Genomic DNA, 17750 nt, shown 5'->3' on the forward strand with positions numbered 1-17750 from the left:
TGAGTGATGACCATCCACTGAAGTCTTGGGCTCTTGTGGGTTCTTCTGGTCTTGGGTTCTTAAGTTCACGAGGAACTTAGGTTCTTGGGGGTCTTGGTTTCTTGAGGGTCTTGGGTTCTTGAGGGTCTTGAGGTTCTTCTTTCGCTTGCAATCTGTGTTAGAGAAGGATCTTCTCTTCACCCGAGGTGTGCTCTATTCCGCGGTCGCACCGGCCTTGCGCTCACACCAAGGTTGCTTTTTCCCACCTCACGTCGATTGGCCGGCCGCTAAGTGCACGGTCCGCTGTCAATGAGTGAAAAGAGAACAAGGGGAGGCTAGACAATCCCTTCTTTCTTGGGTTTCCCGTCACTCTTCAAAAACACCATTAGGAATCGACACGCCGAAGCAGTCTTGGGTAACGTGCAACCGCAACAATCAAAAAAAAATTATGTGGTTCTTGTGGTTCTTTCCTTGAGTTATACAGAACACTACCAAAGCTCTGATACCAATGTAAGGTACAGTGGAAATGAATGTTGAACTTTGCTCAAGATGAGTGCTCCGAACTATGCTCGAGGTTCCTTTTACTTATGGAAGGGAGAGCCTTCCGTTCTTGAATGAGAGAGTGCAATGGACATAAACAAAGTGAATGGACATTGTGAATGGAAGTGCATGAGACTGAGAGATAGAGAGAGAAGACAATACAACACCAAAGATGTTGTCATACCCTCCTCCGAAGGCTCCACTCTCAATGGCGAGAGCGGTCTACTTATGATTGCACAAATCTCTACAATGCTTGGACTTGCCGACGACGAGACGGGCTGAAATCGGAAAATGCTAAGGGCTGAAATCTGCAAATCTTTATCTGCTGAATTCTCACTCTATGTCAGTGTCGATGGCGACAATGCGACGACGACGCACGGAAAACGCAGCTGCTGAAATCTGCGTTTTCCGGGCTGAAACTGCAAACTTTGCAGGATCTGACCGTGCGGCGAGGATTTGCTGCGGGAAGGTGAGATCTGCAAGGTTTGGGATTGGTACTGCGGGTGCTAACTGCTGAAAACTGAAAACACTGGTCTTCTTGTGGCCTTGTCACGATGATCTACAAAAATGATGATGGCTTCACGTTGATGCAAAAACGCTAGGCTGAAATGGTCTTGCGGCGGTCAATCTGCTAACGCTGGAGCTTCTGCTTCTTGCTATCGCCAGGAATCTGCAAGATCAAAAACGCTGGCTGATCTGGTCCAAAAATGCTAGGTGTTGCAGTCTCTTGCAAAACGCTAGGCCTCTGTGGAGTTCTGCTGACAAGTTGCCTGTTAAGCAAGGTGCTCCTGCTGCCTCTTCTGCCAGAAAGTGCTAACTGTGGTTTGCTTATATATTATATTAGCAAAATTGCCCTACGTAGTTCCCAACAAAAGTCACTTAATAAATAAGTGAAAAATGTCAAAAATAGGGAAAATAAGTTTAATGCACTAGAAAATTCCCATGTGGATTCTGATAGTAATGCTGATGATCATGTTGTGTGCAACCAGAGGATATGCATCTAATCTAAGTGTCTGGACATGCACGGTCTGCGAATAGACTCACAAAAGTGCCAGATCACTTCCTATTCTAACCTGACTTGACTGAACTGAACCCTGGTCATGCTGTAGCTTGTCCACGGACACATAGGGTTGGATGTGTCACGTGACAAGTTCATTCAGCATTTTTCGGTTTTCAGCATTCATCGACATCATCGGCGACAGATCAGCCCATTAGCTTCACCGCACGACTCCGACCTCATTAGCATCCCTAGCGTTTTCAGATTTTCAGCAGTTCAATCCTTAGCCTCGACCTTGACCTCGACCTCGACGCTGACACCATCGTCGTCATCCACATAGTCATGGTCGTCGTCGGCGGCGGCATCGTCGACATCATCATCGTCATCGTCAAGTACTACAGCATTTAGAACCATTGTACCAGACTTGTGTAATCTAAAGCAAATACCTCTCTAGCAATAGAGAAGGGGGCTCTTGGAGGGGGGTTTGAGACCCCATCTCATGTCGTCTCTTCTCTCACTCTCTCTAGCACTCTCATGCACTTTTCTCTCACAGTTTTCCACTCTCTTTGTTTTGGTCATTGCAGTTTCTATCTTTAAGTAAGAAAGGCTCTCCTTTCCTCTAAGTAAAAGGAACCCTTGAGCACTCATTGGTCACTCATCCTGAGCTTACAGCATCATTCACTTCCTCTGCACATTACAATATATGATTAAGCCTTGTGTTGCAGGCTTGTCGGTGGCAGAGCAGGCCTCGGCACTCCTCTTCCTCTTTCTCTGATGACGACCTGGCTTGTAACCACGCAACGCACTTGCCCATTTATTAATAAGCTCTATGACTTAAAATTCAGCACTCTTACCTCTCACACTATCGTTACGTTCCTCGCTTTCACTCACCCCCTCAACGAAAATCCTCACAATACTTATACTTGCACATTACTTCTTGGCAAATAGCACCTCACCCCCCAAACTTTACTCAAGAAGCTCACAGTTTACTATTGATGGAACTTTAATTTCACCTCTACAACCAAGGCGCACTAAAGAACACACATCTAGTGTAAAGAATGGCAAGCTCCATCTTAACTAACATTTAATATTGTGTTAAGCCATTGAAATAATTCCATGCAAATGAAGCATCCTTCCTTCTCTTCAATAACTTTCGGAAATAAATAAGAGTCAACCATCAAAATTTGCAAAAGAAGCTATGCTCTTAGCAAAGCTTGTTCTAATATAGAGAAGTAAAGGCCAAAGTACCACCTATTCACGCGTATATGTGTGGTTCCCACCCTCGAGCGAGAATATCACCTGGTTTGATACCAGTGAAACATAGGCATCATAGCCTCTCATGGTCAGCTCTCTAGCAAGAGCTCTCCGCATAGGAGCACTAAGAATGAATTGTACACCCAACCGTACGTCCCATACATTATATATATATATATATATATATATATATATATATATATATATATATATATATATATATATATATATATAATGCTCTTGGCTTGTTCACACTTGGTCGAACACTGACCAAGCTTGACCTAGATATGTGGTGTGTTGGGCTACACACCTAAGCAACCGTCCTAGGCCTCATAACATGTAACGTGGCCTCTTGGCCCTAGCTATGAGCTCCAATCAAGCTCTATGCACCTGCCGTGTGCTCTACGCACTTGATCTGCGTATGCCATGGATGCTCCTTGGTCCCATTACTAAAGGTGACGTTACATTGACGTTGTCGAATGCCCACAAAAGTGTAACAACACCGTCAACATGTGTACAAGCCATTTATGCAAGAAAGAGTCGAGATGAAAAACCCTATCTGATCAACTCATCAGACCATGAAGTCCTACGAATAAGCTCACAAAGTTGGCAATACAACATTCCTTTCTCAATAGACAAACCTCGGATCCGAAGACGTAGTAGTAGCATGTCCCCGTGTACATAAAGCCATTGCATATGGCAATTCCTTGTCCGTATTTGGAACTAGTAGTGTCCCATACCACCCTGATCCAAAGGAGAGTGATCCCTTTGAGCTAGACCACCACAATCTTCTAGTGGTTTTCTGCACGTTGCGATGCCACATATTAGAGAGCAAGAAGTTACTCTACTACCAATGTCAGTGCTCTCACACTATCGTTACGTTCCTCGCTTTCACTCACCCCCTCAGTCAAAACCTCAAAGCAAGCACCGAAAAGATAATGGTGTCAAAGAACTAAGCTTATAGCTCTCAAAGGCTATAGGCCAGCCATCTAAGTTAGGACAATTCCAAAAGTATATGTCATTTATTTTCGCTTTTTGGACTAAGAAAGCCTACCTTGTGAGAGCTTGAGGTCCATGACCATACAAAAGAAGCAAAAAGATAGTGAAGTCATTGTCAAACAAAATCGTCGAGAGCTTGAGGTCCATGACCACACAAAAGAAGCAAAAAGATAGTGAAGTATTGTCAAACAAAATCGTCGCCGTCTGTGATAAAGCATTTCTGGATGAAGTACGATGGGAACGAAATGCAATGCAAGACAAGCCAGGTTACCATCAACCAAGTTACGTGCCCCAAGTGCAAGGAGCCTTTTTTGCAAATGCTCCTTTGATGCAAATGCAATTATCAACCTAAGTGTTAACACAACTTCAAAAAGATTATATCTAGCAGCCAAAGGCATAAAATCATATACATCTAGTTTCATATCAAACGCCTATACAAAATGACACAATGATGATAGGAACATTTCTTGTCAGGATTATAGTCAATGCAAAGCACACACACACATACCTCCTCTGCGAGTGCTATTGCTGAAGGCCAAATCCTGCACCAGTACGGATCCCCATCAAGTCTACCTGATTGATCACACAACTTTATCTTGGACAAAAACCTCTTGACAAGAGCAAGTCAGCTGGCCATAACAAATAATAGGAGGCACCTTGATTGATATACATATCCAAAATATTATCAACATCTCTTGGCTGCACAATTGCCAACTCTCTCCCGTGTACAAGCACCTTCAACGCATGGCAATAGTGTATTGATCATGTTCATATGGCAAAGAGCACAGCAATAAAGCTAAAGTTGCAACTACCTACAATTTATGAACAAAGGAGTATTCAAGAGTTAGCGCGACACGTTGGATGCACTACACTGTCTATAAACAATAGTTGAATGGAAAAGATTGATTTTTTCTTTTGAAAAACTTATTAAAGACATATGTAGAAAGTCGTGATGTTCAAATGAGCGAAGTTTACACTTTACATAAATTTTAGCCGGCTACTCTATGCAACAAAATATGCTATGTATATGATGACCATTTTGAATGCTGTAGAATGTCTGAGGAACTAGTTCAAACAAGTCATAAGTAAGATAAAATTTGAAACAAAGGACATACACTCCACAATGTAGTAGCACTACGAGCTGTACAATTTGGAAGAGACAGCCAACAAGCTAGGTAATTAAACACTTTTTGCAACAAAATTTGACATGTGATGTCACAAAGTGATGACGTGTCTGCCCGAGAGCGGAAACCATGACTGCTGCTGAAAACCCTAAAACCTGCAAACCCTAAAATCTGCCAGAAACCCTAAAAACAGCAGAAACCCTAACCCTAACCCTAACCCTAAAAAGGGCAGCAGACAGATTTCCGTGATGATGACGTGGCAAAATCCCGTAAATTGCGTTGTGCTGCTTTTTGCTCTACGCAAATTGTGAGGAAGAGAGAGAGAATACTTTGCTTTATTTTCCAAAAAGCTCAAGAGAATTGAAAGAGAAAAGAGCCATTGCTTTTATTTTAGGCTTTTGATTTAAAGCTTTTGGGGCTCTGCTTTTGGCAACCCTTGTAAACAATAAATAAGTGGTGAGGGCTCCCACTCTGGAGAGCGTCTAGACGCAGAGTCTAAGAGTGAGAACCCGATCCACTCTTGTACTTTGAACACTGATTAATACATAAAGAAATACCGAAAGGGGCGCCAGTCTTTGGGGCCAATATCTCTAGGCACGGAACTCCACCGGGCCAGTGCAAATCTATTGTGAACTGTGAACTGTTTTGAAGTGGTTATTTGGTGCTGTTGTGATTGATTCTTGACTTGGAGTGTCCAAGTCTGTTACAGTGGTATCAGAGCACGACAGATTTCTCTTCTACGGGAAATCCGATCCCCAATTCTTTTTTTGCGGCACCTATGGCTTCACGCAAGGATCAATCGACTCCCTCTACATCCGGGGATGCAGGCAGGGATCACAATGAAGATTCCGGCAGAGAGTATGGCCCGCCTCGGCCTACTCAGGCGGAGCAACAAGAGATGAAGCGTCGTCAATTGATCGGTGATGCAACAAAGATGATGCTCAGTTTTGTGAAGGACCCGAAATTGGCAAAATATATGAGCTAGCCTTCTTTTCAGGAAGTGCATGAGCAGTGGCAGAAAACCACAACACCACCCCCGAAACCCGCTCTCAAGAAACCTTCTGCTCACAAGACCTATTCAGAGAAGGAATTAGAAGAGGTGGTTGATGCAAGGATTGCTCAGCTTTTTGACGCGCACAACAAAGCTAAAAAAGCATGGCAAAAAGCAGAAGAAAGGCATTGACTTCCCGGGTTATTTGGGTCGTCAATCGACATTTGACAGCAAAGAAACAGAAGAAGCGTGTTCGATTTGAAGAAGTACCCAGTTCTTCTTCTTCTTCTTCTTCTTCTTCTGACATTTCTTCTAGCTCTTCAGATTCGAGCAAAGAAGACAAAAAAGGCAAAAAGCGAAGCAAGAAACAACGCTTCGGAAAGGGCAAGAAAAAGGCAAAGAAGCCTAAATCTCGCCCAGTGAGTGACAGTTCTACAGAGGACTCGTCTACGGATAGTTCAGACTCTGATGACGGCAAATTTTATGCGAACAAGAAGAATTTTTATAAAGCCAACCAGTATGACTTTCTAGAAGATAAAAGCAAGAAAGTCCAAGAGTTTAAAAAAGGTGGACAGTCGATCAAATTTGACACTTTTTCAAGATACAAAGATGCTTCGAAGGCTTTGTCTTTTATACAGCAGTTTGACATTGCTTTCGCGGGAGGACGCTACTCAGAGCACTCCAAGATTCGGAGAGCTGCCTCTTATTTTAAGGGGAATGCTCGAACTTGGTGGTCCACGCTTCTTTTAAACAAGACTGTGCCATTTAAATGGCTGAAATTTAAGAAGCTTTTTATTTTCTTCTTGGCCAACGCAAGAGTATGAACGCAATATACGAGCTGCTTGGAACCATCTTTGGATGACCAAGAGAAATACAGTGGATGCTTACTGTGAGAGATTCTGGAGCTCTTTTCTACCCGCCTCTTCATTCAAGAAGATCTCGTTCAGAGAACAAATTGAGCGGTTTACCTTGGGTCTACCTACAGAGATCCAAGATCACTGCTTGGAACAGAAGTCAGCTTCTATTCCGGAGTTGATGAGTCATGCAAAACGGGGCTTTCCCATTCACTATGGCAGTCTGACCTACCCCACCGATGAGGTCATGACACAACGAGCAGAACACACTTCAACGAATGAAAGTAGAAAGAGAAAGAGCAACCCAGAAAAGGAGGATGACGACCCAAGCTTATCCCTCAGGAGAGAGCTCGCTTCATCAGGGAGGGGAAGTGCTTTGGATGCACGGAACATGGACATATCTCTGCGAAGTGCCCTAAAAAGACACAGAAAGAATAGAATGACAAGGACGAAGAAAGGCCTAAGGGTTCGAGAGCAGCTGAGGAACGTGGAAGAAAAGGCAAGATGAAAACAGGACTGGTTCCAGATTGTGTGGATACCGATCCCAACACCATGGACGAGAGTACAAAACTTTGCCGATCTTGGGGCAAAGTGAAAGACCAAGAGGCCCTGATCTTCTTTGATGGAGGAGCCAAGGCCAACTTTGTTTCACCAGAATTGGCGGCAAGGCTCGAGATCACTCCCGATCGGATGGGACCACTTGCGGAAGCAGTTCTAGTGGCACCCGGCAGGGACGTAGCCATTACACCTGTCACTGGCAAACTTCAGTTGCATTGTCAGGGGTATTTGGGACATGAGGACTTTTTCATAATGCCTTTGGAGGGTTGTGATGTTCTCTTAGGGATTCCCTGGTACCACAAGAACAACGCCGTGGTCGATTATCGGGCGAGGAAAGCGACATTGACTACAGAGAAGGGCAGAACCATTGTACTTGATATTAAACTGAAGGGCGAGTCTGTCCCTATTGTATCGGCTTCGGCCATTTCTAAATTAATGAAATCCAATCTGTTTGTTTACTCGATCTTTATGAAAGAATTGAGCGATAAGGATACGACAAATATGTCTAAACTTAATAAAGAACGCCAAGATTCTCTCCACTCTCACGCCGATTGCTTCTCAGAGGGCCTACCAGGCGAGTTACCACCTGCTCATCCTGAAGATCATACCATTGATCTAATACCTGGAAGCACACCACCGAACCGGCCACCTTATCGTGTGAGCCGAGCACAGAATGAAGAGATTATGAACCAAGTGAAAGACCTCTTGGAAAAGGGTCTTGTCCAGCCTAGTACTTCACCGTATTGCTTTCCAATGTTGTTGGTTTTGAAGAAAGACGGATCTTGGAGAATGTGCATCGATTATAGAGCTCTAAACAAAATCACCATCAAGAACAGATTTCCAATTCCTAGGATCGATGATATACTTGACAGATTACAGGGATCTTTGTGCTTTAGTAGGATTGATTTGAAGAGTGGATATCATCATATCAGAATCGCGCAGGGAGATGTCTACAAGACAGCTTTTCGGACGACTCTTGGATTATTTGAGTTTTTGGTGATGCCTTTTGGCTTAACCAATGCTCCTGCGACATTTACCCGGATGATGGACAGGATTTTTTGAGAGTACAGGCTGTTTGTTGGCACGTTTTTTGACGATATCATTGTTTTCTCCAAGAATGAGGCAGAACACAGAGATCATCTGCTTCAGATTTTTCAGGCATTACGAGATCACAAGTTAGTGATTAATGCAAAGAAAAGTGAATTTTTCCTACCAGAGATACACTTTTTGGGACATATTGTCTTAGCAGCAAGAGTGCAAATGGATCCGACTCAAAAAGGATGTGGAAGAGTTTGTGCGTAGTTGCTTAGTATGCCAGAAGGTCAAGTTTGACAGGCATAAAGCACGAGGATTGTTACAGCCTTTGCCCATATCCACCCGCCCCTGGGAAAGTATTGCAATGGATTTCATTTTTTATCTCCCGAGAACACAGAGTGGTCACGATGGTATTTGGATTGTTATTGATAGATTTAGAAAACAGGCTCATTTCATTCCAATGAAGAAAACAGTCAAGCCGGATCACTTAGCGAGACTGTTTGTGGCCCAGATTTTCAGATTACATCGCATGCCTGAGACGATTGTCTCCGACAGAGACCCCAGATTCACGAGTTTGTTTTGGAAGGCAATTTGGGAGAACATTGGCACGCGGTTGCTCGTCATCGTTCCACCCGCAGACTAATGGGCAATCTGAGATTGCCAATTCAGTGGTTTTAAATTTATTAAGTCTTATCTCGGATCAGAAGACTCAATTGGAAAAGTACCTACCTTTGGTGCAAATTTGCCTACAATAACACGATACACTCTTCGACGGGGAAGGCGCCATTTGAGATGATGAAGGTGCTACGAAGGTTCCACCCTTCCTAAGCACGAAAGATAAGATTTTTTAAGCGGATGAATATAGCGAGACTTAGATACGGCTTTTGCCAAGGTTTGCGAGACTTTGCAGAATCTCAAGAACGACCGAAAAAGGCAGCGGATCGCCATCGTCGCGACTTGAATTGAAGGAGGATGATTGGGTGCTCTTACGTTTTGAGAAGGCATGCCTGAGAAAGAAAAAGGAAAAGGAGACGCTTTTTCCAAAGCTTAGTATGCGATGCTACGCCCCTTTCCAGATCACTGAAAAGATAAATGATGTCTCCTTCTGATTGAAACTGCCAGATACTTGGAGGATTCACAATGCATTGCATGTGAGTCTCTTGAAACCTTTTAAAGGTGATGTGCCTGATGATGGGGAGCCTGATGGGCAACCTGAAGTGGAAGAAAACGAGGAGATCCTTGTTCTGAACATATTGTGGCACATAAGGATACGAAGAATAAAGGTCAAGAACTATCCTGCATTGGATGCGAAGTGGATGGAGAAGGAGGACCTGGCAGATACTCCTCAGATTGTGAAACGTTACCTCGAGGCTTTTGGTTTAGCATAGTCTAGTCCAAATCGAACCCAGAATTCAGCTTGGCCGGAGATCTGGTGCAGTGGGATGCACAAGAGGGGAGTCACTCCGCTCCTTTGTCAATAGATGCCTTGATTTAGATACTAGATTCACTGATGTCTCTTCGAGCTTCAGGGATACTAAAAGCTGGCAGTATTCTGTTGTATGACTTTATGAAATGGAATTCCTGATTATGATACTGATTTGTTCTTGACTTCTTTTAAGTGCAGGAACTGATAGACGAAATAACTGCAGCATTTTGGTCTGATTGATCTCGAATAGACATGGTTGCAATAGGGGTTAGTCAATCGGACATCGATGAGGTCCCGATTGGATCTAGATGCGATTGCTAGCTACATTGCCGATAAATCATGGTCTAAGATCCGAATGAATGTTGAATGTCATGTGATGTCCTGTGATGTCTAGTGATGTCCTGTGATGTCGTGTGATGTGACTGTCGATTGGTACATGTGCTAGATGTGTGTTCCTAGTACGTAGGTACTAACAGTCAGTGTCTGCTAAGACAGTTTATGGCATGTGTCTGTTTTGCAGGCGTAATCATGGGTGATTATAATGCTTTCAAGAGGGGGGTATGTCACAAAGTGATGATGTGTCTACCCGAGAGCCGAAACCATGACTGCTGTTGAAAACCCTATATCTGCAAACCCTAACCCTAAAACCTGCAAACCCTAAAATTTGCCAAAAACCCTAAAAACAGCAGAAACCCTAACCCTAACCCTAACCTTAAAAAGGGCAGCAGACAAATTTCCGTGATGATGACGTGGCATAATCCCATAAATTGAAAAAATACGCTGGGCTGCATTTTGCTCTATGCAAATTGCAAGGAAGAGAGAGAGAATACTTTGCTTTATTTTCCAAAAAGCTCAAGAGAATTGAGAGAGAAAAGAGCCATTGCTTTTATTTTAGGCTTTTGATTTGAAGCTTTTGGGGCTCTGCTTTTGGCAACCTTGTAAACATAAATAAGTGGTGAGGGCTCCCACTCTAGAGAGCATCTGGACGCAGAGTCTGAAAGTGAGACTTGCCTTCTCCCTTGTCTCATGCAATGGGATGATTTGCTCTCGCGCATCTCTCTCTCCCCTTTGCACATATGGTTTTGCCCCTCTAGTTGGGCATATCAGATGACCATGTACAGTTATGGGGGTTTCATGCATGTTTGCCAAGGCAAGGGCCTTCTGTACGGGAATTGGATTAGCTAATTGCTAATCCTCTTCGGGTACGCACAGTTCCATCGCAAAGGAATGCAAAAACGGAGTGTCTCCGAAAAGCCTTGGGTGTTGTACAAGACAATTTAGAGAGATTTCCCACGAAGAATCTCGTCTAATTCAAAAGGCAAGTTGCGAGAGCTTGAGGGCTACCCATAGGAGAGATCAGCACGCGAATTGGAGCGCAAAACAGAGAATTACAGCTTGCTGTAATTTTTTGCAAGTTTAGGGTTTTGGCCAGTTTTGATGCCTACATGCCCCAGGAGCCTCAAGGAAGCTAGGGAACCACCGAGCAAGTGTTTTGGTGCAAATTGGAGGCCAAAAACAAAGATTTTAGTGTGCTGTAATTTCTTGCCAGGTTTTGTAAAGTGCTCCTAGATATGTGGAAAGTCACCGTTTACTTGGGATTTTGTCCATGGAGACTTCTCCCATGGTTATTGTCACAAACTCATGATGTGACATGACCATAAGTGTCCCCAACTTATAGGGCACCTGTTGACAAGGCCTTAGTGACACTAGAGTATTTTAATAAAGGAACTTCAGTGACTGGCCATACGGAAATTTCTATAAAACGCGATGATGGTGCTCACGTGGCTAGCCGTACGAAAATCTCCGTAAAACGCGTTGCTAAGGTGATGTGGCAGGTTGTACGGATTTCCGCTTTGTGCGCTGGCTGCTTTTGGAGAGCCTAGTGCTTTGAAGTTGCAAGCTTTTCATGTACTACTTTTCACCTAGGCCAAGGGCCTTTAAATAAGCCCCTTGGGTTCTCTCTGGCTCACTTCATGCTGACGAGCCAGTGAGCAGAGGCGACCTAAGGGCAGTTGTACTTTGCTCAATTATTAATACATAAAGAAATACCGAAAGGGGCGCCAGTCTTTGAGGCCAATCTCTATGGGCATGGAACTACGCCGGACCGTGTCTACTCAATGAAACTCTGATTTAAGTGTGAAGTGTTTAAAGTGAATCTATCACGTGTGTTGTGCCAGATTCCAAACTTGGGGTGTCCAAGTTTGTTTGTAAGGTGCAGCAGAAGTGAATGTTGAACTTTGCTCAAAATAAGTGCTCCCAATTGTGCTCAAGGTTCTTTTTACTTATGAAAGGGAGAGCCTTTCGTTCCTTTAGTGAGAGAGTGCAATGGACACAAACAAAGTGGAGAACACTGTGAATGAAGGTACATGAGACTGAGAGATAGAGAGAGAAGAATACGACACAAGAATGTTGTCAAAACCCTCCTCTGAAGGCCCCACCCTCTATGGCGAGAGCGGTCTACTATTGATTGCACAAATCTCTACAATGCTTTGGACTTGCCGACGATGTCGACGATGATGAGGACGACAACGAGACAGGCTGAAATCTCGAAACGCTAATGGCTGAAATCTGCAAATCTTTATCTGCTGAATTCTGACTCTATGTCGATGACAATGTCGATGGCGACGATGCGACGAGGACACGCTGAAAACGCAGATGCTGAAATTTGTGTTTTTCGGGTTGAAACTGCAAACTACGCTGGATATGACCATGCGGCGAGGATCTGCTATGGGAAGGTGAGATCTGCGAGGTTCGGGACTTGTTCTGCGGAGTCTATGTGCTAAAATTGAAAACGCTAGTCTAGATCTAAGTTCTATCGCGATGAATCTGCAAAACGCTAAGCTTGCTTGTTGATCCAAAAACGCTAGGGCTGGTTCTGTGTTTTGTTGCAAAAACGCTAGGGTTTCTGTTGTCTTGCTGTTGTCGGGCTAATCTGCTGTACAAAAACGCCAGGGGCTGATGTAGGTGAAAAACGCTAGCCTGCTTGCAGCAAAACGCTAGGTTTGCTGATTGGGGGGGAGTAGTCTTGGTGAGAAGGTGCCTGTTGAATGCTGTTTTTATGCTGCCTCTTCTGCCAGAAAGTGCTAGCGCTAGGGTTTCTTATATACTTGGCTGTCAAAATTGCCCCACCTAGTTCCCAACAAAAGTCACTTAAAAATAATAAGTGAAAAATGTCAAAAATAGAGAAAATAGGTCTATACACTGTAAAAATGCTCTTGATGGGTTCTAATGGAAATTTGATGATCATGTTGTGTGCAACCAAAGTATATGCATCTACTCTGTAAGTGCCTAGACATACACGGTCTGCGAACAGACTCACAAAAGTGCCAGAACACTTCCTAGGCTAGACTGACTGAATTGAACTGAACCCATGTCATGAAGTAGCTTGTTCACGTACACATAGGGTTAGATGTGCACGTCACATCCCCTCCTTTTCAAAGTGAGGTACAGGTACCGAACTGTATGGCGTCGAGGGACTTGCCAACAGCGTCCGGAATCCTAGAAAACACTCTTCGTCAGCCCACTCTGATGTGTGGGTCAGGCGATACTTGAACTTCAGAAAGGTCTGCAACACTTGCTTCTTTGGGCCGCGCCGAAAGCGACACAAAGTCATTTGTGGCTCCTTCAATGCTTCAACTTCGTTTATAGTCATGCGTCTACCTTCTTCAAGAATCTCCGAGGATGAAAATTCCTGAAACCACTTCTAACACAAAAACATGAACATACCCATTCCATGTAAAGTGACTGGAAAAATTCTAGTCTTCTTTAAAGACTGTGCATGCAATGTAAATGAACATATAGACGGAGTGTAAAACCATTCATCAAACACACGCAAACAATGGAATCAAAACTCGTCTTTCTGATCTAAATCTATCAATTGGGGCAAATCACAATGGAAATGCCCATGCTTGATGCTCAATCCTTCTTGTGCTCTTTCGGATACTATGTCATGCCAAGGAAGAGACATGGAATGTGAATTTCTTGGGTGCAAATATTTCATATTTTTATGAGTAATTCGCATACATCCGTGCTCATTCATGAGTGAATCGTATTCAACGTGCAATATGGCATGCCTGTGAAAAGGGATCACATAAGGACGGTGACTAAAATATAGGAAAGCATCACGAATGAAACACTCGAACAATGCGTGCTAACTAATCATTCGAACACATAGTACTTCCTGTGGGGGTTCTTCGGACCTAGGCTCGAGAGCCAAGATCGGTTCTTCGTGACTGATTTAATCTGCAATGAGATTAGCTTCACTAGACAAAGTATCAACTAAACCATCATCCTTGTGAACAATCACATCTTTATCATGCAAACCATCATGCTCGCGAATAATCAAATCTTGATCATGCAGATCATTATCATGCAATTCATCATGCTTATCATCATCATGCAATTCATCATGCTTGTCATTATCATCCAAATCATGTGTCATGCTTTGGAGAAGACGAGACTGAGAGAGTCTCCTTCTCCTGAATCCTGTCAATCTTCGCTTACACATTAGAAATGAGAGATGAAGAATGAACAACTTGCTCCCCACGAATGACAATGGGAGAGTCACTTTTAGCATTGGAAGTGAATGTATTAGCTGCCCAATCAATGAGAGAGTTATGCTCACGAAACCATCGAATGCCTAAAAGCATATCACATCCTGAGAGAGGAGAGACTACAAATTTTCTGCGGAAGGACGCTTGTTGAACAATGAACAAAACATCAAGGCACTCTTGCATGATGAGAGAGTCCATACCGGGAGTGAAGCCCGAACAACCTTGAAAGGAGATGTCTTGCGAACCTCCAAGCGGGCTCTTTCGAAAAGAGAGTCACTAATCACATTATGAATACTACCTGGGTCAAACAATGTCACAAACGGGAGCGTATAACAATATAAAATACATTCAGATAAATAGGATCTATCACTTATTACTAAAGCCAGAGGATATAGAGAGAAATAAATAGAGAGTGAGAAGATCGACACATTACTGGGGACCAGAAGATGGGCTGGTCCCCCCCCGTAATAGTATCTTTATTACTGAGGAGAAGTCTATACAAGCACTTGACGTATTACCACGTTCTTTCTAGAATAAGACTTGATGGTTCCCGAAAGCCTCAGCTTCCGATTCCTAGGGCAAAACCCTATTCCAAGGGACTTCCGTTCCTTATTCCAATTCCTCGAGAATCAAGGTTCTCGCCTCTCGAACTCACCTTCCAAACTCAGGGCATGACATCCCTACAACTCTTTTCCAACTCTCTTTCCAGAGTCCTCTTCCTGCAAAACAACTCTGCTTTCCCGGACACGAAGTCCTTACTTGGGAATCCCAACTTCCGGATCACAACTTGAGAGACTACCTCTCTCCGATCCGTGGATCTACTTCCCAAACTCGGGTACGAAACTCCTGGGCTGATCTGGCTCTAGTTCCTCAGAGCGCTTTTCTCTTGCAGAGGCTCATACCTTCCTCTGCTCCTACTCCCCCTCACTAAGAAGAAGTACACCTGCAAACAAATACTCAAAGTTCATAACATGAAAATCGTTACCTTCAAAGTCTCGACGCTCGAAATGCAACTCCGTTCTCGAAAAACAATTCCCCGAAAGAGATCTCTACATAGAAAATCCTCTCTTCCAATCTTACACATAGAAGAGGTGTGTTCTCGGGTTCCTTCTCGTAGATCAGCCCCGTCTACGACGTTTATGGGCTGAAAACAGAGAAAACCAGCAACTTCTCGCGATGGAAACACGCTCCGTAGGCACTTCTTCGCGAGGGAACTCGCACACTGGGTCTTGGCGACATCTGGTACACTTGGGGCAGCCATGGGCATCACCGGCAACGTCTTCTTTACGGCTGAAATCTGCAGCAGCATCTCCTCCTTGCAAAGATTGGTCTTCCCCTCTCAGTGAGGGCATGTGATGCTTTTATAGCTCCTAGCCACAGGCACGAAAAGCTGCTCGCGTAGAGATCGCGGCTTTTTTTTTTCGCTTTTTTTTTTCATTTTTTCTTTTTTTTTGTTCTGCCAGAAAGAGAGAGAGAGAGAGAGAGAGAGAGAGAGAGAGAGAGAGAGAGAGAGAGAGAGAGAGAGAGAAAACGCTGGCCGATCTGTTGCCTTATTTATCAGATGGCTGCCCACTTATTAAGTGGGCGGACGGCATATTTTAAAAATAGTCTGAACCTGCCCAAAAACTCAATAAAATTTTATAAGTTAAAAACAATGCTTTCACAGCACTTCCCAGGCGTCCCTGGATGCAATCACATGCACAGTTGCAATACAGACATAGACTTCCTCGCAGGAAAGCATTTGCTTTCCCGAAAAGCAATCCCGCTTTCTCAGAAAGCATTTGTTTTTCCTCAAAGTTTCCTCTGAACCCATCTTCATTCAAGTGCTTGCTTTTCCTTGTGCACAATTCAACACAGTTCGGAATTTCCTCCCGACTATGGATATTCCCTTTCCGATGCACCCGTCACCCACCTTGTGACGCATCAGGAATACCCATCACCTAGTCTTTTCCTACCGAACTTACGGTACAATCTCCTTCACGATGCTCTATGTCACCCATCCTATGACGCATCAGAGATGTCCGTTACCGGATGGTCGGTTACTTCTTTCCGATGCTCCCTGTCACCCATCCGATGTGACGCATCAGAAGTACCCGTTCCTGGTGGCCTTACAAATATTCCCGTTCCTTCAGTGAGAAAAGCCCTCTCACTTAAATTTCCAATAATTCATTTAGAGTTATTTTTCCTTGGTGTTCCAAGCGAGAAAACCCTCTCACTTATAAATCCAATAATTCGTTTAGAATTATTTTTCTGTAAGATAAAGCCAATTTAGCAACAAACAATATAACAAAACGCTGACCTTCACATGACCATAACACTTAATGAAAGACTCATCAATGAGAGACTTGGGTCACACTCGTGTTCTCAGTTATTGCATTGACAGAGGAAGTGGGTTCTGTGGGTTCTTTAGTGTCATTAGATTCAAGCTTAGGACATGTTCTTTTTATGTGACTCTTAATGTGACAATGATAACAACGACCTTCCTTAGAATAAATGATATCTCCTCCTAAAATTCCTTTTTCTGCCTTTTCATCTCGAGTGAACTTAGGTTTAGCAATTGTGTTAGCTTTACCCTTAGGTTCATTTGGAGAGTTCTTTTCTGAGAGACTATTGGAAGATTGGTTAGAAGAGTTACCGTTCTTATTGTTCTGAGTATTCTGAGAAGTCTGAGAGGTACTTGTGGAAGTCTTGTTTTCCTTAGGCTTTCCCTTGTTGTGCTTATCTCTTGTGCGAGAGCAATCGGTACCGCCTTGTTGAGATCGATTGGGTCGAGGACTTCGACATCAAACCTGATATAGTCGTCCAACCCAAAAATAAAAGCCTCCTTGCGCTCATATCCGATTTGCGTAATTGGGTGCCGAGCTGCAAAACACAATTAGACTGGCATACCATTTTGCTTGAGACTGCGTCAATCGTCTTTCAACCGTGCTAGGTACTGTGGGGGCATAAACCGTGCCTTGAGCTTGTCTTGGAAGTCGGCCCAATTGAAGGAAAGGGACGTGCCTTCCTCGGCTTCCTCTAGGTGCACGGTCAACTATGCTTCTTGCTATGCGTGGTACCAATTAATGGCATCACTGGCAAGGTACATAGCTGCCGTCAAAACCTTGCTATTTCTTGTCTTCTTAGTTGTCGCAAAATAAGCATTAAATTGATGCAACCAAGAATGAATAACACTAGCATCCATCTTACCATCATACTTATTGAACGTGATCTTCTCTGTGACGGGGTTGTTGGAGTCCGAATCTCGGCGTGCGCCACTTAATGAACCACCAACATCTTTATCCGGCTCGCGTTTCGAGGTGAGAACCTATCCGACCAACTCTTGCATGAGTAGGTCTCTCTGTATCTCACGCTCGGCCTCCAAGGCCACTCGTCTTTCTTCGGCCGCCAAGCGCGCTTCCTCACGCTCACGTTCAATAGCTGACTGTCTTCTTCAGCCG

The 17750-nt window shown here is 43.9% G+C and overlaps 1 protein-coding gene across 9 annotated transcripts in view; it reads right to left on the reverse strand.

Annotated features, from left to right (window-relative positions):
- LOC147461631 (uncharacterized) overlaps positions 1–17750 on the reverse strand; it is a 122894-nt gene that overhangs the window by 87985 nt on the left and 17159 nt on the right. For 8 of the 9 annotated variants that reach the window (XM_086509121.1, XM_086509123.1, XM_086509122.1 and 5 more), the window contains exons 2-3: positions 4426–4504; positions 4278–4342 (exon numbers count right to left, since the gene is read on the reverse strand). In XM_086509121.1, coding sequence (XP_086365247.1) covers positions 4278–4342; positions 4426–4504 — 144 coding nt within the window. Of the gene's footprint in view, positions 1–4277; positions 4343–4425; positions 4582–17750 lie in introns of all 9 variants that reach the window. The other variant, XM_086509127.1, reaches the window with a different exon arrangement.

The sequence above is a fragment of the Adiantum capillus-veneris genome, chromosome 3 (genome assembly GCF_014529385.1).
Source record: "Adiantum capillus-veneris isolate H3 chromosome 3, ASM1452938v2, whole genome shotgun sequence".
In the NCBI taxonomy this organism is placed as follows: Eukaryota; Viridiplantae; Streptophyta; class Polypodiopsida; order Polypodiales; family Pteridaceae; genus Adiantum; species Adiantum capillus-veneris.